Here is a 23014-nt window from a genome sequence, read left to right on the forward strand (position 1 = left end):
CATAAAGAACACTAGTACAGAACAGAATTATGCATTGAGAGTGCTATACCTTTCTCACAGTAGGGCTCCCCATCCTCCATATGGAAGAGGCTATTCCCGAATGGCTTCTTACAGGCAGCACAGACAAAGCAAGTTGTGTGCCAAGTTTGCCTGAGGGCATGCATCACTTCCTGTAAAGCACAGACAGTGGCTCACACATACTGAAACCACCTACTGGAAAACATACATTTTGAAATCAGCTAATTCTTTCCCTCAAGATATAAGACAAGCAGGTCATGTACCTTTTGAAAAGAGGAAATACAAATCCCAGTAGCAATGTTTAATCATCTGGGAAAAATCTGCCTCCATTTGGAGCACAGGAAACCTCCTAATAAGATTTATTGTCAAAACAAAACCACCAAACATCTAACAAACAACAGCTCAGTTCAGCCAATTAAAAGCATCAGCACAGCAGATGGTTCTCTCACTGGGGCAGTTGACATGGAGGCAGTTCTCATTCCTGTCCTCCCTCCCCTTGCTTTGACACCGCTCAAAAGCTCTTAACTACAAGGTGGAGTGATTTGCTAATCTTTATCACTAGAAGCAACTTCTTATATATAAATACTGCAACTCTAAAAATTCTAGAAACCAGTTTTGCAAAATTATATAGCTTTTCTTTTAACATAGAAGAAAAACATAAGACCAAGAAAAGCATACTGGTGTGGAAGCATTTCAGTTGTGCTGGAAACTAGAATTTTCAGAGAAGCCTGTCTCCAAACTCTCACTGGCATTCTTCCGTAGGCTCCTTTAAAAAATCCTGGTATTAATTTTTAAACCTCTGGACACTTGGACTCTCTTAAATTGACAAGTGAAAATGAATTTGCTGGTTTAAGCAAGAGGTGTAGTGGACATGTCTTTAACAACCCCCCCAAATGTTGACCTAATTCTGCACAACTGTCAGTCTTCAGTGACAGAGGGTTAGCAATAGACTGGTTGCTTTACATATAGTCCAGGTACTCACAACTTGGATGCTTTATCCAGGAACGACTCATGCCCCCAGTGGCCACCCACAGCCACCACCAGCAGCATCGACGGTGGCCAGCAGGGATCATGGACCTCCTGCAGATGCCACCAGTGGTGATGGTGGCGGGGTGGCAAGAGGTGAACTCCTGCAGGCACTGCTGACAGTGGAGAGCAGCGACCACCCACAGGTGCTGCCAACAGTGTCGGCGGTGCCTTTTTGTAGGAGGTGCACCGCCACACCAGGGGGTTCACGTGCACCCACGTGCACCCCCTACACATCGCCACTGGCTTTATCTAATCCAACGAAGGTCACCTGTTTCTCCCAAGCAAGCACTCATACAGACCCTTCTTGCATAACATTCTTCTCTCAGACAGAACCTGTAATATTCATCCTGATCTTTATGCAGTTTCCAGTCCCTATTAAAACTTCTTTTCTGTGCAAGGAACTTTTCTCTACCAGGTTCTCCTGAGCTCTGAAACAGGACAAACTGCTAATTTTTTATTCTTACTTGTGCCCATGACAATACAGTATATTAGGGCTGTGAGAAACAGCACCCTTTTGTTTCGACTTCCATTTCATCATTTCAAAGGGAGTATCTCATTTTGCTGTTTTGAAGCATTATTGTTTTGTTTCATTGCAACTGTTTCGCTGTTTTGATGCTGTTTCAACACATTTCAATGTTTTGCCCATAGGCTATAATGGGGAATCACAAAAATGCCTATAACTTTGTCATTTCTTGCCTGATTCAAATGAAAATTGAAGGGATGGTAGCCTCCTCTGAGGGCATGAAGCTCAACATGTTTCAAGGAGAGAGGTTTAGGGGTTTTTGTGAAACTGCACCTCAAACTGTTCAAAGCAAAACTAATATCACTTGCTGGCAGCAGCAGCCTGCTGTCATCCTGCATGCTGATCTGGGGGCCCATTCCCCCCAGGAGGAGTGTGGCACAGCCCAGCAGGGGGTGCGGCTCCCCGGATCTGCATGCGGGATGACAGCAGGCTGCCACTGCCATCTGGGGCCAGCACCGGCACTGGGTACTTCCCAGTGCTCAGCACGGGCTGCGCCAGGCAGACTTGGGAGCTTTAAAAAAAAGTCCCACATTTGCTGCAGCAGTGGCAATTGGGGTGTCTGAGGGCTTGTGGCCGAGCCCCCCCATGAAGTGTGGAGCAGTGTGGGGCAGTGGGGATCCCTCCGCCCCGCCTGGCACCTTCACGGCAGTCACACCATTGTGCAGGTACAGCATAGCTCAGCAGCAGCTGCTGAGCTGGCCCCAGCTTGCAGTGGCAGCCCGCTAAAACCTGGTGCACAGATCAAGGGCCCACACCCCCGGGGAAGAGCTGGGGAAATTATTGGAGAGCTGGGGAATTGATCCGGGAGCTAGATGTCAATATCAGAGCTGTCCTTCCCCCCCTCTCCTTAGTTTCTGTTTAGCTGCAAGCAAGCTGGCTTTGAAACTCAAAACATTTAGAAACTTTCAAAACATTTTGCGTGCCCTCATTTAGTTTCAAAGCTGTTTCAAAGCCTTTTGTTTCATTTCAATTTCACTGTTTCAGGCTTGAAACTAGTTGCAACAGCTTTAAAACGAAACACTCGTCAAAATTTCGCACAGCCCTACAGTATATCCCTGAAAGCTAGTTTAGAATTCAAAGGGCCAGAAACACAGCTAGTGTAAATTAACCTAGCTTTATTAACTTCATGGATTTTAACTGGCTGGGGCTGTTGCCCAAAGCAGTTACAAACTAGCCTGTTGGGGGAGTAACTTTTTAAGCTGTTTTATCTCCTTTTTTCTCCTGCTCCTGATTCATTCTGAGGTTCTTGCTCCTTATACATTTTTAACCTTTGTTGACTGAGGCACAAGGGAATAAAGTTAATTGAAAGCTTTCATTCCATTGCTTCAACTGACAGACTACACAGTCCCTCATTTATATTTGCCATATCTCCCATTACAGAAACACCAGTAATATTCATTAACTTGTATTACTGTTTGCAAAACAATTCTGTCTGACAAATAGGCTTGGATGAACCTCACAGAGCTAAAAAGCAAGAAACAGATTGACAATCTTATTAATGCAAACAGAAGCAGCTGGTAACTTTGCTAGTCCACTAATGAAAATCCATAAAAGAGAACTGACTTGTGCTGGCATTAACTGGAGAATATTAAAGTGACTTTGCTTTAACATTACTCCTAAATCTCTAGAAACAGGACTTCACTGGGGCTAAAACCTGAATATTTGATGCTGAGTATTTGATGACCCAAGTATATGCTGTTCTTCCTAACCGGTAATAAAGCACTGTCTTCCAGGGCCCAGAGATGTCAGGGGTAGAGGTCGACTGGTTAAAGCCAACACTTTATTCCTCATGTGTCAGTTTTGGAGAACTGGTCACATCTTGGGCATCTATGCTTGAAACAGGTTTTCTTACCCACTGCTAAGATTGTAATAATCTTCTGCTACTCTAGTAACATTACCTGCTATCTGAGGACAGACTGCCAATCATTCTTATATGTAGGCATGAACAATATTACAAGTATGTAAAATATGAAAAAAAAGTGGGCTTTATTTTTTCCTTTCTTGTTTTCAGTTCCATTAATTTTAGTTACTGCCCCTTAAATTAATCTCTGGAGCAAGTGAGGTGCACAGAGAGATGGATGGGCCTGCTCCATAGAACTTTGACTTATTACAACATTTGATGAAGAACCGTGTGAAGGAGATTGTACACTTTCATGTGTGCACATTTTTTACTAACATTAGCAAGAGCTGTAGAAGCAACATAGTGACTATCTTATGATGACATCAAAGGAAGGGCATGAAAGAGTAGAAAAAAATTAGAATGCACTTAGATTTTAAAATCTGTATAAATAGATAAACGTAGTCTGTTAAATCCAAGATTTCAGCCATCTTTCTAATCCCAGATGTTTCTTATTTTAGGAGAATTCTGAGACTAGGAAACTATTATTAAAACAAGCTGGAAAAAAAATCAATACTGAATTAGACGTCTATAATAAAAATGATTCTATTTCTAATTTCAGTGGAGTGAGGATTTAGAGTAGAAGTTGTGCTGTTCTTCAGACTTACCCCCATGATCTTGGTATGGCATCTGGCACAGGTTGGTGCAAAGAACTGCTCATAACAACGCTCACAATAGACACTGTTCTGCTCCTCCACAAAGCACACATCTGCCAATGAAGTCTTGCAGTAAGCACAGTTGAACTCTTCTGGGTGCCAGGAACGACCCATGGCTACCAGGAAAGGACCCCTGTGAAATATTATTACTTTATTTGTATCACAAAAGCATCTAATGATCCTGATGCTGCACCACGAAATACCAGTATCTAAGATGAATGATACTATTGAGGGTGCTTTTTAAAATAAGGTCCTGCAACCTGCAAGGGGTCTCTTCCTCAACAATTTTGAAGAAAAAACATTGACAATTACCTATAATATTTCATAGTTAAAAAAAGAGTTCAAAATTACTGCTGGAAAGACTTGCACTCTTTCTTTATCCAATAATGGTCTTTGTTGATTTTGCTGGGTGGTGACCAGGTGACTGCCCAGCAACAGGTGACCAGAAGAAACTGTAAACTGCTTGCACAGAGAAGGGCACTTAAAATAATTCTTAAAAAATATCACACAATATAAAACAACAGGGTGAGTTCAAATAGGAAGCTCTCATGCTAACTTTGTAATATGGAGTACAAAGCTGACATTTGAGAGCATGACCAAACTTGCTAACAGTTAATATGCACATCCATAGTTTATAGCAGCTTTAAAAAAATTCTGCTTTCTTGTACATTTTAAAAAACAACTGCATTCCCTATGTCCTTATATATGTCAGATCATCAGAATGGCAAACTGATTAAGCTGAAGACAAATTCAGTTTTTTTTGGTGATTTACTCTTCATTATACAATTAGATATAGTAATTAGAATACTGTTTTATTACTGAAGTTTTCCTAGATGGGAGAACAGAAGAGTGACAATCAGCAATTCTCCAGTGCCAAACTAGTTCTGTCTAATGGAGAAGACTGTCATTAAGCCTGGATTACTTGAAGTCAGGCAGCATTCAATGGGGGTAACAATAGGCATCAGTCCAGCACAAGGAACTGAAGGATGGGAAGGGAGAAAAATGCAGTGAATCGCTGTTAACTGAGTGCAGGCATTATCTTTCTCCAGATACAAAAACAGCAATTACATTTGGCTGCTACTTCAAAATGATGTCTCATTTTCCTACCTCCCCACAAATATTTCCTCCCCAACTCCCTAAACTCTGTACAGTGTCCTTCTAATTTAGTTGCTGATGTACCTGGGTGACCAGAAACTTGGTGAAACAAAAAAAGAAAGAAAAGATTACGTTAGAAAAGATACCATAGCATCCTTGAAATGATTACCATGCACAACTTAGCTGTGATAAAAAGTGAAATACACAATAGCAAAAATCCTCCTTTTCCTCCTGCATACCCCACCCCACCCCACAACCAGAGGCTCATAAACTTACCGAATGATGCTGTTACAGTGTCCACAGAGAGGCGTTCGGCTGCTGGCTGGAAAACGCTCAGCCCTTTGAATAGTTCCCCGGGCTACAGCAGGAGCCTGGGAAGAGGCTGAAATCGAAGTTGGGTAGGCTGAAGTCGAGGCAGGAGATGGTGCTGGAGCACCCCGAGGCAGGATATGTTTGGTGACACTGGTGGTGGTTTTCCCAGGTGCAAATTTCTGGGAAAAGGAGTCATCTGTAACCCAGGGAGGGCGGCTTGCTGGCTCTGCTTGGCCTGGCATGTAAGAATGTGCTGGTGCTAGGGTCGGCGCTGGGGCTGGTGCCGGGGCAGGGGCTGTTTTAAACATCCAAAGAAAACCATGGGTTAATTCAACATTTTTTTTTTTTAGAATACAAACATGCACAAAAATAATCTTCATGCTACAAACAAACAGAAGCCTCACATGGCTTAATTATAGCCTCTCCCATTATCACAGATCAGTGTTGGAGGGAGTCCCAGGATATCAGCATGCGATCCCTGGCTTCATATCCAAATAGATTGTAGAAGCAATTATTTCTGTGTTTTCATGGTGTTTATAAAAATGACTTAAAAGAACAACGCTGTGTTAAATTTTATTTAGCAGGAGACCATATATATAAATTGTTGTGATTACTAAGGACTAGCATTTCACCTGTACTAATCTAGGTTAAACATACAATGGCAAACTAGATCCAAACGGCTAGATCAAGTCATTAGCTCTGAGGCAAAACTTGCAGTGATTTTAACAGGAAGCTCTGTTTAAGTACTAGTATCAGACTTTGCCCTGGTTCTGCCATAGACTTTGGGCGTAACTTTGAAAAAGTCAGTCATTTTGTGCCTCGACTCCCATTTATTAACCAAGACATACTTCCTTTCTCCTACCCTTTATCTATATTTTTTTATTTAGACTGGTTCTTACTCCATGTTTGTATAGTGCCTAGCACAAAACGATCCTGATCATGAATGAAGTCCTATACTACAAAAAATAACCAGACTCTAGAGTCTGTACTCATGGAAAAGTTCTTCTATTATCTCCTCTCCTTTAAAAACTGCAGAGCCAGTGCTCAGTAAGACTGAGGATTTAACCTAAGAAACTGCCACATATACCAGTCATGATGTAGCAAAAGCAGTCTTTATTTATTTATTTTTGCAAATGAAAAAAGGAAGCAAAAATCTGTTGATCTATATAGTGAAAAAGAGAACAGGATAATCAGGAAGGGGGTTGCATCCATCCATTCATGTGCTCTTTACTCTTGTCCTTCACGGTGCTGCCCTGCTAGTAATGACCTCTAACTGTAGGCACCCGTCCTTCTCAGTAAAATAAGTGTCTTGTTTAGACAAGATTCAGGCAAATATATAAAAGAGACAGGGAAGGAAAGGCAAGGGAGGTATTCATTGAGCCACTGAGGATCAGCTATGAGTCCTTCTTTTTAGGGAACTTTCTCTACTGACAAAGCTCAAAAATAAGGATTTGGGGTGATGACACAATTCTGGAGCCACGGAGAGTTGAGACAGAGAGAGACCCTCCTGATTTTGCCTAGACTGCTAGAGAATCTTAATGGACCAGGGATACAGGGCTGAGGAATGCGGGTAAATACAGTTAGTAGGACTCTGGCAAGGGGTAAGGAGGAAAAGAGAAGTCTGGGTTGAACAAAACACCCATAAAAGTGCCAGAAGCTCCTGGTGCTCTGTTTGTGCTAGGGTCACATACTGGTGAGATCTTTCTTTTTTGTAAATTTTCCCACCAAAGAAATTGTGCAACAGGGGGTGTGTGCCCTCTCAGAACTCAGTGCATAGACAGATACTTGGGTGCTGCACACACTGTCCTTCTTTATGAAAAGAACATCAAGGCCTTACAAATACTTATTCTCATACATTTAACCATATTCCTGTGTTTATCTAGCGATTATATCACTATTATATCAAAGAATTTCCCTCATATAGAACCATATTGCTTCCCTCATGGTTAGAATCTTTTGAGGTATAGTACAGAACCCAACTTCAGCTAAGAGGATAAGCAAGTCTCTGTAAATTGACCTTCAGTATGTGAGCCAGCCACTACAAAGAAAAATTTACCGGTGGGTTTTAGAAATATTTGCTGACAGTAGAGGAATGCTGATACTCAGGAATTCTGAATTCTATTCCAGAATATTTTGCTCCTGTTTTCCCTAAGCCTAATCCCTTCTGTGCTGGTCCTTTCTGCACATCCTTGTTCAGTCTCAGCTGGCCTCCCCACTTTTTACAACCCTTCACAACTCCTACAATCCATGGAGCATCCTCCTTCCCTATCTCAAGATGTATGAAGTTTAGGTGTCTTCCTGACTTCAGAATTTAGGTATCTGGAGTCCCATTTCTGTGCTCCATATTTTGGGCCACAATGTCCATCAGCTGGTGTTGGAAGGGAACAGTGGGTTCAAGGTGTTGAGAACAATGAAGATGATTCCCAGGATAGTGGAGGGCAAGTGAAAAGGTATCTTAATTAAGCCAGAAAGAAGTTTGGGACTATAAGGGTGCTTGTACATGTGATTCCATTAACATGTACTCATGATAAAAATGTCACTGTGTGGCTTAATGGCATCACCCTGTACATGTTCAAGAGTTCTGGGAGTTTTAAATGACTTTGCATCATTGCACACTAAAGTACATCCAGATGTAGTTCAGTTTGTAATGATGCATTGCAGCTGTCAGCTCACCCCCTGGGCTGCGGGAGAAGCAGGCAGGTTCCACAGAAGAAAAGGATTGGGCCCCCCACCATTTCTGCTTTCAGCAGGTGTCTGCTAAAGGCAGAAGTGGCGAGGGGCCAGATCTCCCCTTTTTTTTTCTGGCAGAGCCTGCCCACCTCTCCCACAGACAGGGGGTGAGGTGCCAGCGGGCTGAGTGGCCTCTGAGCTGGAGGGGGCCCTGCTCCTTCCCTCTGTGGTAGTGGCACTCCCCAGGGCCATGCGGGTAGGCAGCTAGTGGGCCGGGTGCTGCCCCAGCTCAGAGGCAGCACCCAGCTTGATCCAACTCTTCCCCACCCCCAAGCTGGCTGTGGCATCACCAAGCCCACTGGCAGCCCACCCAGGCAGCCTCAGGGGGCACCACTGCCATGAAGCGAAGGATCAGGGCCCCCCACAGCTCAGGGGCTGCTCGACCCACCAGTAGCTCACCCCCCAACTGTGGGCAGACTCCTACAAAAAAAAAAGAAAAGAAAGGATCAGGTCCCTCACCATAATGTGATGTAAAAATAGAAATGGTGCGCTTCAATTAAAAACCCACTGTTTCAACTTAGGGGGTGTAGAATGCAACCGTCACGTGTATAAGCACCCTAAGGTTGCGAACAGATATTGCTTTTGTGCCTCCATAAACATTTTGATGGCAGCACAAAACATGAGTGAACAGAAGTACCTGCCCTTTATTCTGCCATATATACCCAAAACTTTGACTTGATGATTTGTAATACTAGTGGCTCCTGCCTTTTTACAGAAAATGTCTGGTTGCTAGAGGTGCAAGAGTACAGGCATTCCAGTGCTTGCAGGACCTCTAAAGACAATTTGGCCAGGGAGAATATTAGATGCTGTTTAATACTCCTCCCACAGTCCACAGCCTGCTACATGAGAAGTACATTACAAACACACACTGATAAGTGGGTATTTGAGCTGCATGTATACGAATCTGCTGAGATCACCCAAATGATTTCTGTAGGGGTGCACCGATAGAGATTTTTTTGGCCATTACTGATGGCTGATTTTTAAGGAGCCATATTGGTTGACACCAATCGGACATGTAGTCAGGCAGCTTGGAAACCAGTATCGGGCTCCTAAGTCTGGTGTGGGGGAAGGGGTGGAGGGAGGGCAGATTGAGGCCCCCACAGTGAGGGAGAGAGTGGGGTGGGGCCATGAGTGGCTTGTTTGCAGGGCGGCTCCCGCCCTGCACACACCCCAGGTGGGAATGGGGGGGTGGGGGTGTGCCCCTGGATCTTCATGCAGGGTGAAGGCAGGCTGCTGCTGGGGGCTAGGCCTGGGGCTGGGCCAGGCCATAGCAGCACTGGGAGGGGGCTACAGGAGGCTGCAGCCACCCCAAAATTCGCCATAACCCACCTGTATCCCTCTCCTAGTGCCATTACCACCCACCCTGAGCGCAGCCTGACCTAACACCCCTGCTGGGAAGAGTCCAGCACAGCCCCAGCCTGAAGTGGCACCCCACCCCATGTACAGATCCAGGGGCACATGCCCCCATGCCTCCTGGGGCGCATGCACCGGCGGGAGCTGCACCCCCCGCCGTCCTCCCGTACGAGCCGCTTGCAGCTCCATCCCGTGCCCTGCCCCGCCCTGGCTGAGCAGCACCTGTCCCAGCCCCACTCCCTCCCTCACCACAGGGGCCTCCATCTTCCCCCTCCATGCCTCTTCCCTCCCTCCACCCCTTCCCCCACACCAGACTTACCATCCCAACACTGGTCTCCAATTTGCCAGGCTGTGCTCCTGGACCCATGCATGCTGTGGCTATGCACATGCACGGGGCATTTATTGGCCACATTATCAGCCACATCAGGAAAAACAATCCGACTGTCAATTTTCCCTATATTGGTGCTGATCCAATACGGGACTGATGTATTGGTGTACCTCTAGATTTCTGTTATTCTACTTTTTGCTGAGCTCAATGGCTAATGTATTTTCTCTAGAAGGCATTAACATTTTCACTGCTTCATAATCCCACTTTAGCGCTCCAGGCTTCTTTTTTCACCCTGAATTGGTAAACAGTGTTTAAACATCTCACAAAAGAGTTTATATCCAGTTTCTCTAAACCCTGGGGCTGTTTCTATTTCTGTATTATGATATTAAGCCAGTGAAAATTAGAAGGCAATATTTCATCTCTAATTGATGAATTCAAGAAGCTCCCACATATGGGGCTCTGTAATTAAATTAGATGATTTCTAGCTACTTGTTTTTGTGGATTTTGTTGTTTTCAAGAGCTATCACTCATTCATGAAAAATAGGACACATCAATGTATCCCACAGAAGACTTCATAAAATGATCTAGTTTCTCATATTTTCTTCATAAGAACAAAAACAAAGTCAAAGGACATAGTCAAAATTAAACCTTCCTCAGTCAAAAGAGCAAATGCAGCCCCTGCATGTATAAGTTATCATTCTTAGGTTGTCTTTTACCATAGTTATCAAAATAAATATCTTTCTAGGCTTCCTATGATATTAATATGTTACCATCCAAACTCACTGAAAACATGAAGGCACATACACTTTTTTGTCCTCATTCTCTTAACATGTATTAGAATTGACATATTTTAGCAGCTCTCATCCAAACAGAATCAGACAACATATTCTCTCCATGGACTGAGACCTTGTAGTGATGGAGAGGCCACCACCATAATCATGTCCCAATGATTACGGGCCTACCTAACTCATGGAGGCAGCCAGCCGATTTCACGGGGAGGTCATGGGACTGGCTATTATATTCATGAGCTGATTGCAGGTGCTTGGCTGAGTGACCCCAGTGAACCTGTCCCTTGCCACTGACTGGCTGCAAGGGCTGTCCATCAAACAGCCCTGCCTCTCATCACTGATTGGTTGTGAGGGCTGTCCATTATGCAGTCCCACCCTTCACCACCAATTGGTGGACAGGGCCAGGACCAATCAGTTAATCATTAGCAAGGGGCAGGGTCAGGGGCAGCAGGCATGTTGGGCTGTCCTTCATGCAGGCAGCCCCCTCTTCCCCCTGGGAGGCTGTGCAGCTGGGCTGCAGCACTGTGAGAATTACTGGGTCCCTCTGGGGAGCCAGCATCTTATTTTCAGTAAGTTTTCTTTTCTTTTTTTTGTGTGAATTTTGTGGAGTTCACGGATGTTGCCGACTTTTGCAGGCAATGCCAGATTTTGTGATTTCAGTGAAATTGTGATTTTGGTAGGTCCCTCCCAATGATCCTCAGAGCTATGTCATACAGAGTTTCACAATCATGACTGGGTCACCCATAGCAAACAGGCCTAAGGGGAGGTTCAAGAAAAACCCAGTCCAGCCCCAAGTCCTCAGCAGTAGATCAGGCAGAAGATGATGTCAGGATCTCAATGACTGTAAAGACAGAAGAAAGCTGCAGCAAGATGGAGGTCTCCTGTTGTCTTGGGTTCTCCTGTAATCAAGATTGGGTGGTTGCTGTTTCCATGCACCAGCTTCCTCACATTAAACAAATTCATGTGCAAGCTTCTACCACAGGAAATAACAGACTCTCCTGTAACAACCTCCTTAAGCTCTGTGGCAATGGAGCAGTGGTGACAGAAATAGGACTAGTGAATCCAGAAGTCTTCAACCACGAGTCTGCATGCAGGTGGTGGTAGCCTGATGTTCGTCGTGTACCTCAGTTGAGACAAGGGTGCAATTTGGCAGCTGCTACTGTGACTGACCAGTCCTATTCAGGAACCTCTCTGCTCATCTCACATGGGGGAAGGGGTAGAAAAGGTGCCCTAAACCTAGATTATCTTATATGCTCCTGACTGGATAACTGCATCCAATGGGATCACTCTTTCTAAGGTCAAAACCATCATAAGATAACAATGGTTTTTGCAACATTGGAACCTTGATGGATAACGAAGACAATGCACAACCAGAAAGAACTGCCATCATCTCCAAGAAACTTGTGAGATACAACATTGACACTGCAGCTCTGAGTGAGACAAGAAGACCAGATGAGAGCTAGGGGTGTGCAAAGTGGGCCCTATTCAATTCAGATTCGGCCTGAATCAGGGACAGTGATTCAATTAGTTGATTCAGATCACTGTCCCTGATTTGATTTGGCAGAATCCAAATCTGAAGATTTGATGCTGATTCAGAGAATCAGTGATTTGGATATAGACAAAACTTTAAAAGTTTTTTTTACATAATCTCAAGGTACCAGGCGTGGCTCATGATGGCTGCAATGCTGGGGTGGATGGAACATCCTACAGGAGTGCGGGGACCCCCCCCAAATGCTTGGCGGTGAACCCAGAAGTGGACTGGAAATACTTCCAGTCCACTTCTGGGTCTGCTGGCTCAGTGATGGGTTGCAGGTGGACCCAAGGTGCCCCCCCAGACCCAGGAGGAACCAGTCACTGAGCGGGGGGTGTGGAGGGGTCCCCCAGCATGCTCCCCAGTGGACCCAGAAGTAGACTAGAAGTGCTTCTGGTCCACTTCTGGGTCCACTAGGGAGTGTGCTGGGGACCCCCCCAAGCTTCTGTGGAACACTCTATCTGCCCCAGCATCGCAGTGTTCATGTGCCGCCTACTATCTAGAGGTACGTAGAAAAAACATTTAAAGCTGTGTCTATGTCCGACTCTCCGAATCTTTCCTAATCTCTCCAAATCGATTCAGAGGGTTCTGAATCGATTCGGAGAGATTAAAGGGTCCTCTGATTTTATTTGGATTTGGAGATTCAGCTACTGAATTGGGCCGAATCTCCGCCGAATTGAATCAGGGACCGAAGCTTCGCACGGCCGGTGTTGAATATATTTACAACAGTATGATCAGTTTTCACATCAGTAAATAAAAGGAGCAGAAACACAATGCATGGCCCTTACAGGTGTAACTTACTTGAATCTGGTATAGAGTTGCCCTGGGAAATCCCAGGAGTAAAAATACACTGCTGCAGGTATCATATGTCTGCAGTCTATCCCAGGATAACTATTTGCTAAAGGCTAACAGGCTATCCCCAACTACCCCAGCTACTTCTGGAACTGTCCAGATCCCAATGTAATTTACATCTGAGCACACAATCAATGTAAATTACACTAGTGTAAATGGGCACCTATACACGTGATGGACTTTTGCTCCATGTACTAACTAGCATGTATCAGAGCAGATTAGTTCAGTCTGCTGTGAGCCTGATGGAGTGTGCTAATTAGCATGCTCCAACAGCCTCCATGTCACATTTATTCAGCACTCCTGTGTTTCAAAATGGTGATGGGGGCACTTTACATAAAGCTCATTGAATCAGCTTTAGTTAAAATTTCCCACCACCATTTTGAAGTGCAGGATGCTGAATACACATGACACTGTGGGTACTTTAATTAGAGCAGCTATCAGAGAGCTGCTCTAATTAAAGCACACCCCCCCCCTCCACCCTACAGCACATGCATAAATGCCCAATGTGTCCAGCTACTCAGAACTTTACACATCCTGCAGTGGTCCAATGCACTGGTCTAGATAGCCCTCTTGCATGTTATGAATTTAAAATACCCATGGATAGAAACTAACAAAAGCAATTTACCATCCCTAAAGTGTTTCTAGATGTAACACATCATTGTTATAACTGTTGCAGTAACAGTTTTCTGGTAGCAAACATGATGTGGGATTAGATTATAACCATTTATACTGTGTTAGTTTAGATGTCTCACTTAAGTCAAGGCTCTGTTTTTCTAGGCATTTTAAAAACATATAATTAATGGAAATGCGTGCCTGAAAGAGCTTATTTGGCACCATTCTTAAAAATTTACACAAAAATTATGTAGTTCCTGTTTGGAGAGCTTACAATAAGAAAAGTGCTTACAATCTTTGACCTCAGTCCTGCAAAGGTTTACATGTTACAAATTTTACACAAATGAGTAGAGTCATCAAACTTAAGGCATTAAAAGGAATGATTTCCTGCTTTCAATTATCTGACTGCTTTGTGAAATGAAACAGTGGCCTGTGAATTTCTGTAAACATATACAGGCACTGTCCTGCTCTGCAAAACTACAGAGGAGGAAGAACTAGGCATTTCCTGCCATCTAGTGGCCTGAATCAAGAACAACGATCTTGGTTTCTTTTAAGGTTTAGTCTTTTAAGGTTTTATCTCACTGGAGCCTTGTTGTAGCCAGAACAAAGCAAGAGCATTCATATTTAAAAATTAATATTTCTGATCAACACTAGGAAGCATGTAAAGAACCAGAGAAGCCAAGCAAAGCAATTTCCTAACAGCAAAAGATTCCATGTGCGATTACCAGGGTTTGAAGTGTAGCTTTTTATTAGCAATGGCCTACACAAGCCTGCTCTTTAGCTGGTATAAAACAGTTTAGTTCCACAGGAGTCCGTTCCGATTTAAACAAGTGAAGATAAAGTCCTATGTTAAAATGCTGAAAACCAGATGACAGGTTTCAAGAAAACTTCTTAGTTATGGGTTCTGCTTTCTAGAAAGAGATTGCATATATTGTAATGTATAACATTGAAGGATATTTTGATCTGAAGGGAATAGCTGATACCTTAAAATATTTTAGACTCATATTATAAGGTATTTAGCAATGAAGTCCCATTGGAATAAAGGGATTGGCATAGCGTTAACCCTTTCCCAATGTCTCTGTGGCCGCATCTACATGAGATGCTAACTGCACAGTAGCCTAGTAACACTGTGCAGTAGCATGCTGGACAAAACCTGTGCTAATATGCTACTGTACAGTAGTATTAGGGTACTGCACAGTAAGCGTCACTAAATAGCTATGTGCCAGCACTACTGTACAATAGCACAAGTTACTGTGCATAGATTTAGTACTTGGTTAACCAAGTACTAAACTGAATGCGCTGTAACTCTGGCACATTAATGAACATGTAGATGTGCCTTGTATGCAGTAAATGCAGTGTGTCACCCTTTGTGTGTAGCAGGCTCTCAAGGATAGTGTAAGAACCAGTTCACTAATTTGAAAGCATCAGTCTATGGCTCAGTGGATAAAAAATCTTTAGAGAACAAAGCTCAGATTACATTTGGACAACAAGGGAAACATGGATTTAGTGATCTCAAATGTGGCCCATAGGGAATAACTGTCCATATTATTTATATTTAAATGTATATCCCACTCTATCAGACAGTACATGTTGCAAGTCAGGTATTGGCAAAGCAGTTTGAGAAAGTTTTCACAATGCCTAACTGTTCTATATGGTAGCTGGTTTTAAATCCTTCACTTTTATAAATAGCAGGATATACTATTTCTTTCACCCCTTAAGTGGTCAATTCGTAATAACACATTGGATGTGAGACTTGATTTTAGTGTAAGTTTACTGCAAAAAATAGCAGCAACACTTTGTAATTTAACAAAAACTTGTTGGTCAAAACTTTTTCCATTCTTTTCTAATGAATATGTTAAAATATTCTCTCCTACACATGAAACCTCTTTGGGGTTAATTAAAATGTTAAAATATCATCTTATGATCACTCTCAACCTCCTTAGCAATAGGATTTACTGTTCCTCACTGCCAGGATTAACACTATTTGCATTTCCCTCTTCTTTCTTTCTAATATATCACATTACACTTTGTTCAGAATTTCTCCTGCTCTCTGGAGGACAATATATCTCTGAAGCATTCATTGAACAACATTTTCCCATATGCAGACACACAATAAGAACACTGAAAATGAGTGCATTGTGTCTGTAGACACTCAAGGCTCAATTTTCAGTGTACATTCAAGTCTGAGTGAGGGGCAGTGATGCACAAGGACAACAATTTAAAGAATTACAAATGAAGTGCTCAGTGTAATGCATTGCACGTCCTGATTGTACATCTCATTTAGGGTCTAATTCTGCAAGAAACTGTTTCTGAATCATTTATTTCAATGGAAGCTGTCCTTTTAAGGGGGTCTAGAGGTTTAGGTTTGTCCAACTATGTGTGCAGTCTGTCTTCAGTTTTCTCAGAGGTGTTTTCAATTCCTTTTATTTGTGATGTTATCTGCATCATGGCAGTACCAGTATAGCATTTCTTTCTTTCAACAAATGCCTGGGCATGGGTCCCTGACATCCTACTGCATATCAGGAGTAACTATGAATAACATCAGTGAGAGTTATTCCTTTTCCTTGGGCGGGAGAGACATTCAAAAAGCCTGAGCCTGAATTGATTAGTCTATTTTGCAAAGATTGAACCAATTTGGAGGTGGATAGACATTCCCTTTTCATTCCAGAAATTCAGGCACATGCCGGCAGTAGCTCAGACAAGAAGGTCAGGGGGAGGCGTGGCCAGGCCCCAGCAAGACACTGTGATTAGGGAGGGTTTCCCCCACTCCTGAGCAGCCCAGCAGGGAATGTTTATCACCCCTAACTCAGTGTTTGTCAACTCATGAAGAAAACAACTGAGGGACATTACCAGCTATCGGTTGATTCTACCTTTGTCCTGTGTGCCACAGCTCCAAGGTAGCCAGCATGTGGCCTGCTAGCTAATGCTGAGAGGTGTCTGTGAAGGATGGGGGAATGCCTGCTTAGCAGAAAGTGGGGAGGGAAATTTGGGGGGCGGGGAGCAGAAGCCAGGAAGATGCCTGTAGAGACTGCTGGAGCTGCAACCAGGGAGCAGAGGGGAGGGGCCAGCCCTGCTGTGGAGCAAAAAGCCCTGCCCATTCCAGAGAGCATGCCGGGATGCTGGGGGAGTCTGGTTTATCTTAAATCAGCGATGGGTCTGGGACAGATATTGCATAAACTGGTTTGACCCAAATCAGTTAAGTCTCATACTACAATCCACCAGGTTTATCTCAAACCAGTTTCAGCCATTTTCAAACTGGTTTATGTGCACTGGACTTCTGTTTTGTCACAGGTTTAAACCAGTTTCTGATCACTTAAACTGGTTTATGTGTAATGTCTGTCCCTAGCCTTGGTGATAGACTATTGACTGGCACATGTAATCAAAAAAAAAACTGGCAGAAGTTAAGGGCTTTATTGTTAGTGGTGATGAGACCAATGATGGAATAATGTATCTTCTCAGATACAAGTACCCATTTTCCAAAATTAGCTGCTTGAAATGAAGGGGTGCATTGTAAGGAAGAAAAAGTAGAAACAGCAGCTTCTGCTGCTTAAGCCTATGCCAGAAGAAAGCAAAAGTAAAACTGCATGCTGCACTTAGGGCTCCCCCCACCTGCTGGCTGTGGATGCCCTTCCACCCCTCACCGCCAGAAGCTCACAAGGAAAGACTTTTTTTCAGCATTTCAAAACCAAGATGCATATTTTATTAGGGGTTTGTTGCATATGAGAAAATACTGGTATTTTGCCTACTTAACTTAGAATTTCTCAAAGAATTTGGCTGGGTTTTGTTACATCTCTACCTGCAGAATACTTGCTCCCCCAATATGAGCTTTTTGCCACTGTTCCACTGCAAAATCTCTTCTCTACTTGCACTGAACTCTTGGGAATTATAGATAGAATTGGCAGACATTGTTTATTTAGTTGGCTTGCAAGATATAAATCAACCTGGAAAGGTATTTTTTCCCCAACAGGAGAATAGTTATTTGTTATCAGAATTAAGCTTGAGCTAGTGGACGGAATATGAATATTTCCTTATTATTTAATTTATTTGGGGATGCACAACAAACAGAATACAGATCCAGCATCATGATGAACCCACAGTATTAGAGAAGGCTTGATATCAGGTAAAACAATGTTATCCATCCCCAACATGGCTTGAAGGATTTGACCCTATGCAATTAAATAAATCTTGCATCTTCCAGCAAAGTAAACATTTTAGGCAAAAAAACTGTTCTGCATTGGTCAGAACATTTTCAGCTATTTGCAGCTCACATTACCTGAATGGTAGACAGAAGGCTTTATGCTGGCAGTAGTGACAACTCTTGGTTTTGGAGCAGAAACTGGACTTTCGCTGTAGCTTGTGCTAGGAGCTGGACCATGGGAAGCTGGTGCTGGCATATAGGACTGGCTCGGACTTCTAAAAGCAAAATGAAGCTGTGAGCAACTTTACAGGTAGTAACAGATGTGATTATGAATTCAAGAGGTTTGGCAGTTTTCATAATACCCCATGTGATGTGTCCCTTGAAGCCACAGAAATAAGACTGTGAGATTCATTAGCCTTTGAAGCCACTGGTGCCACTCCATACACCAAGTGCAGCTTCCAGTACTGTTTAATTTTAAACATATAACTTCAATATGGAGGAAGAAGTTTGTTAACCAGATGTTGCTATGTGTTTAAAACACTATAAAGGTGGACCAGTGGTATGGAAAACTAACCGCTGTGCAATCCAACTGAACTCTAGTTACGTGTGTTACACAAGCTGAGTGTGACCCCCCTGAAGGAAGAGCCCATCTAGTAGGGCCAAACATTTGAAAATAAGCTGCTTAGTCTATTTACTTATACTGTGCTCACTGAAATCAAGGGGAAATTGCTGTTGACTTAAATGGGATCAAAATCAGGAACAAAATATGTGGAATTTCTGTCAGGGATTTATACTGGTGTTTCTGAGAAACTGTCATCCATTTCTGGAAGAGATTAAAATCTTTCAAAGGAATTAGAGACTGGCCTTTAGAAACAGGGAAAGAAATAGGTCTTATTTCTGAAGCAGGCCCCTTTCCAGGTGTAGATGGAGATCATAATGTATTAACTGAAGCACAAACACTGCATGTAATTTACAGTTAAGATGGCTCTTCTATGCCTGGGAATGTACAACTCTGTCCAGAGCTCCAAATGGCTGCAGTTCAGGACTGCAAGGAGGAAAGTCAGTCCTGAATGTATTCTTTGTCTCCCCTTTCTTATGGCTCATGCGATGACCCTTAGTTTAATTACAATAAACAGAAGAAGAATTTGCAGCCTCCATTTAGTAGACTTATCATCACCTTGCTTCATGGAGCATTCAAAGATCCTGACCTAATTATTTCACTCATAAATAATAGTAATTTTTACTGTGAGAAAAACTGCTTATTTAACCATAATTATTGTGAGGCAATGACTATGAGCAAAAAGCCTTTGTGTTATGATCTTTTTAATCAAGCACTGCTATATTGCACTATTATCTCTGTAAGTAACTCCAGTGCTTGCTGAATCAGTATAGATCTGATTCTATAAATCTTTATACAAGTGTTTGTCAGAAAGTAAAGCCTTCTAATTTTTATCTCCTAAGTAAGCCAAGCAAGCCATAGATATGGAGAGTGTTCCTGTTGATTTCTTGTGTATGGGAACTACAGTAAACTCAGAGGTCTATGTTAAGACCCTAAAGAAACCGAAACATTGCAAGCAAAGAAACATATCTGAGGTACTGTTTTTGCATGACAATGTTTGCCCACGCATCAGCCTATGTATCATAAGGCAATCTTACAGAGGTACCATGTGATCCTATCCTCTGTACAGCCCAGAGAATGAAGAATGGACTACAGGATAACTTTTCTGCAGGGGAAGCAAGGTGATGGAAGCTGTGTGATAGTGGCTGTAAAACAAGAACAAGGGTTTTACAATGTCAAGGTACATGCCCTTGTCCACCAATGGAAAAAGGTCATGGATGGAGAAGAAAACTGTTGAAAAACAGCTGCTTGTTTGGTAATGATGTACAAGTTTTCTGTGTAAGTTTAATATTTTTTCAGTAATATTGGGCTGAAAAAGATAGGCATTACTTTATGACCAACCCTCTAAATATGAGTAACTTCAATGGACTTACTCAATAGAGTAAAATTCCTCAGATGCACAGGTACTAGCTGAATATGGCCCTTACTGTTAGGGCCCAGAAACTTCTGTTATAGAATATATATATTTTAATTTAGCATTCTTAAGACAATGATCCAAACATACATTACTCTGATCATACAGGTGATCACTTTTCCCTCTGATTTTACAATTTTATAATTTTTTATGTGCCATGATACTTCAGGACATGGACAGGTCTCTCATTCATTGATTTTGAGCCCAGAAAAGGACCATTATGGTTCCCATACACAAGATATTGCACCCAGATCTGTGCTGTATACTGGGCTAGACTAAAGTCTCTTATGGTCTTAATATTTATGAAGCCACATCAAAGTAGCTATAAAAAGATAAAAAAATTAACTTTTCCTCAAAATCACATCATATTGTCATCATTACAAGAGGTGTGTGTAATTGTCTGAAGAAGTGAGCACTGGATTCAAAGCAGCATCTATCTACATCAAAGTAGTCAACATCTACCTACTTTACAGCTGTCTTGGGGGGCACACAGTGACTAAATATATGCAAAGTACTATTACCTCGGTGAAAAGAACAATTCTTACTAGGACAGTCAGTGGCATAAGAGGAAATAAAAAAATCCTGGTTTTCAGGATCTGTTCAATCTGCCTTGACTGGACTGATTCTAAGGAGTGTGTACAGATGATAATGTTTAATGATATCCCAGCAGATAGATAAACAGGGTTCCTTCATTTAATGGGGATGAGGGTAGTTAGGAATCAGGTCATAGTGGCAACCTGGGAAAAGAACAACAGAAGGCAGAAAGAAGTGCAAGAAGGGAACATGTCAGAAGCACCAAATTCAGAGGCTTATATGAAGGTCTGCATCCAATGCCTCACTCCACATAGGAAGAGTAATTAAACCCATCCAGGACTTGAAAGCCTCTTTTCTCTTCTCAGTCACATCTGCTTGTTTCCCAAACTCCTTTTTCTTTCAGTCCCATTATTTCATTGAGTATTACTCACATGGAGCTAAAGCTTTGCTAAGAGCCCTATATATTTCTGCTGGCGGTGTGAAAATTTTCCTGCCTACAGAGCTAACCCTATTTTGTGTTTGTGCACATATACATGCATACGTAGACTAGTTCTGAATTTAGAGTACCTAAAACTTAAATTATGATCAAATATTCTGATAGGTTTTATCCTTGGTGTGGACTTGGCTGTACTGTGGCACAGTTTTATAACTTTAAGAACTGCTCTGACTTAAATCAACAATCACTGTAACAGAATCAAACTTTTTGATACTGTTCATATCTACATATATTTCCTGTTGATTCCCCTCTGTAGTGTTAGAAGACACAGAATCATTGATCTTCTTTGTATCCCTGACAGAATAATTAAATAAATCAAAGCTTATGCCATTTTAGAACATTATCCTGAGGTTTTTGGAAACAACTGCGCAGATGTAACAGAATTTACCTCTTATGAGGCTGTCAAAGGCTAAAATAAAGACAAAACAAATATATTCAGTGTTTCAAGCTTCGTGACAAAGTAGTTATCCACTATTTATCCAACTTCATGGGAAACTAGTTATCCAATAAACTAATGCAACATGCTACTTTTAAAGGGTCTCTAATTGGTATCTACTGTGTAGAATAAGAGGTTAAAAATTATACCACTTATACAGCAATCATTTGAATTATACTGGACCCAGCATTGCAGAGTATATTTCAGTTCCAAAAAACCTGCATATACTGGTACAAAGACTTGTTTCTAAAACTGAATTTTCCTAATTCATTTGGAAGCTCTGAGTCAGGTTACTAACATTCAGCCTGTTAGGAAGAAAAATCTTTGTATAATAATGAAGTATTTCCTGATCTTAATAGTACTTTACAACACTGAACTCACTTTCCTTGTGCATCTAGGAAAATGAAGTTCGGTAGAGAGAAAATCTCAACTAGAGGAAAAAATAAGTTTGTCTCCAAATAAGAGACCAGCAGCACAACCGAGTTTAAAAAAAAACAACTATGGAACTGTTAAAAAGACAGTAAAGTAAGGATGCAGATTAGATTTATTGCTAGAGAAAAAAAGCTCCTGTAAGAGAAATAGAGCATTATGCTACATCATTAGGGGTTTTAGTAAAACTAAATCAGGCTTGGAAAGATTTGTCAGCTAAATTTCTGCTGCAGAAAGTGAAACAGTAGTTAAGCAAGTGATAAAAAATCCCAAGGACTGAAGATGGTTAAATGCAACATTAAAACAATGGGATCTCCAAGAAGCAGTGAATGCATTCCACCTTTACTGTAACAGACAACAGAATGTAAGAGGCAGCAAATAAAATACACTTGAAAGCTATTAGTCATCAGGAAAAGGAGAGAGGAAATATTTTAAGTTCATTTTTTGGTTAATACTTCTCTAGCAATCTACCAGCAGCATTAAGGTGACACGTTACGTTTTTTAATGTGTACTATAGTTGCACAAGATAATGGTTTATACCTCTTTTTAGACTGGTAGCTGATGGAGGTAGAAGAATGCCTGTTGAAGCTAAAATAAGACAAAAGTTTGTATTTTTATGTGAAAGAAAACATCATTGGAAACTGAGAATTAAATATATCAGGGGCAATGGGACATCTTATCCTATATTGAGTTTCCTTATGAAATATGTAATTAGCATGTACTGTGTCAAGATATGCTAAAGCATTGATAACAAGCATTACTTTTATACAGGTTATATAAGTGTTTAAGTGATATTGTGCTGAATTAATTTTAAATAGTAATGCCACTGCAATCTGAGTAAGGTGTTCAGGATTTGGTTTACAAACTAAAATGCTCCATAAATCACTAATTCACCCACTGCTAATTCTTTGGTTGTAGTTCTAGTTTGGCAACTAATAAGAGCCCTGGCATTCTCTATACATTAGCAACCAGAAGAAAGGTACATTTCTTGATTTGAGCACCACAAATCAGAAGTTGCACGATATCTTAAGAAACCTGAATTAGAAAATTAGTTTTTAAGGAGGAGCTGTTATTCTCAAACAGGATGCCATGGCACCCTGGGGTGCATTGAGATCCTTTAAAGGGTGCAACTCAGTGACAGCATTGCTAGGTGTGAAAACACGATTCACAAGATAAACACAGATGTCAAATGGGACTCCATAGTGATAACAATATTCAGTTGTG

General features: G+C 42.0%; 1 protein-coding gene across 29 annotated transcripts in view; it reads right to left on the reverse strand.

The window, feature by feature from the left end:
- LDB3 (LIM domain binding 3) overlaps positions 1-23014 on the reverse strand; it is a 217764-nt gene that overhangs the window by 13120 nt on the left and 181630 nt on the right. For 20 of the 29 annotated variants that reach the window (XM_025204235.1, XM_025204229.1, XM_025204239.1 and 17 more), the window contains 5 exons: positions 22331-22378; positions 17998-18137; positions 5495-5825; positions 4076-4256; positions 50-170 (listed from right to left, as the gene is read on the reverse strand). In XM_025204235.1, the coding sequence (XP_025060020.1) occupies positions 50-170; positions 4076-4256; positions 5495-5825; positions 17998-18137; positions 22331-22378 (821 nt within the window). Of the gene's footprint in view, positions 1-49; positions 214-4075; positions 4257-5494; positions 5826-17997; positions 18138-22330; positions 22379-23014 lie in introns of those variants that run through there. The other 9 variants (XM_014519974.2, XM_025204238.1, XM_025204215.1 and 6 more) reach the window with 4 other exon arrangements.

Source organism: Alligator sinensis, unplaced genomic scaffold, assembly GCF_000455745.1.
Source record: "Alligator sinensis unplaced genomic scaffold, ASM45574v1 scaffold94_1, whole genome shotgun sequence".
Lineage (NCBI taxonomy): Eukaryota > Metazoa > Chordata > Crocodylia > Alligatoridae > Alligator > Alligator sinensis.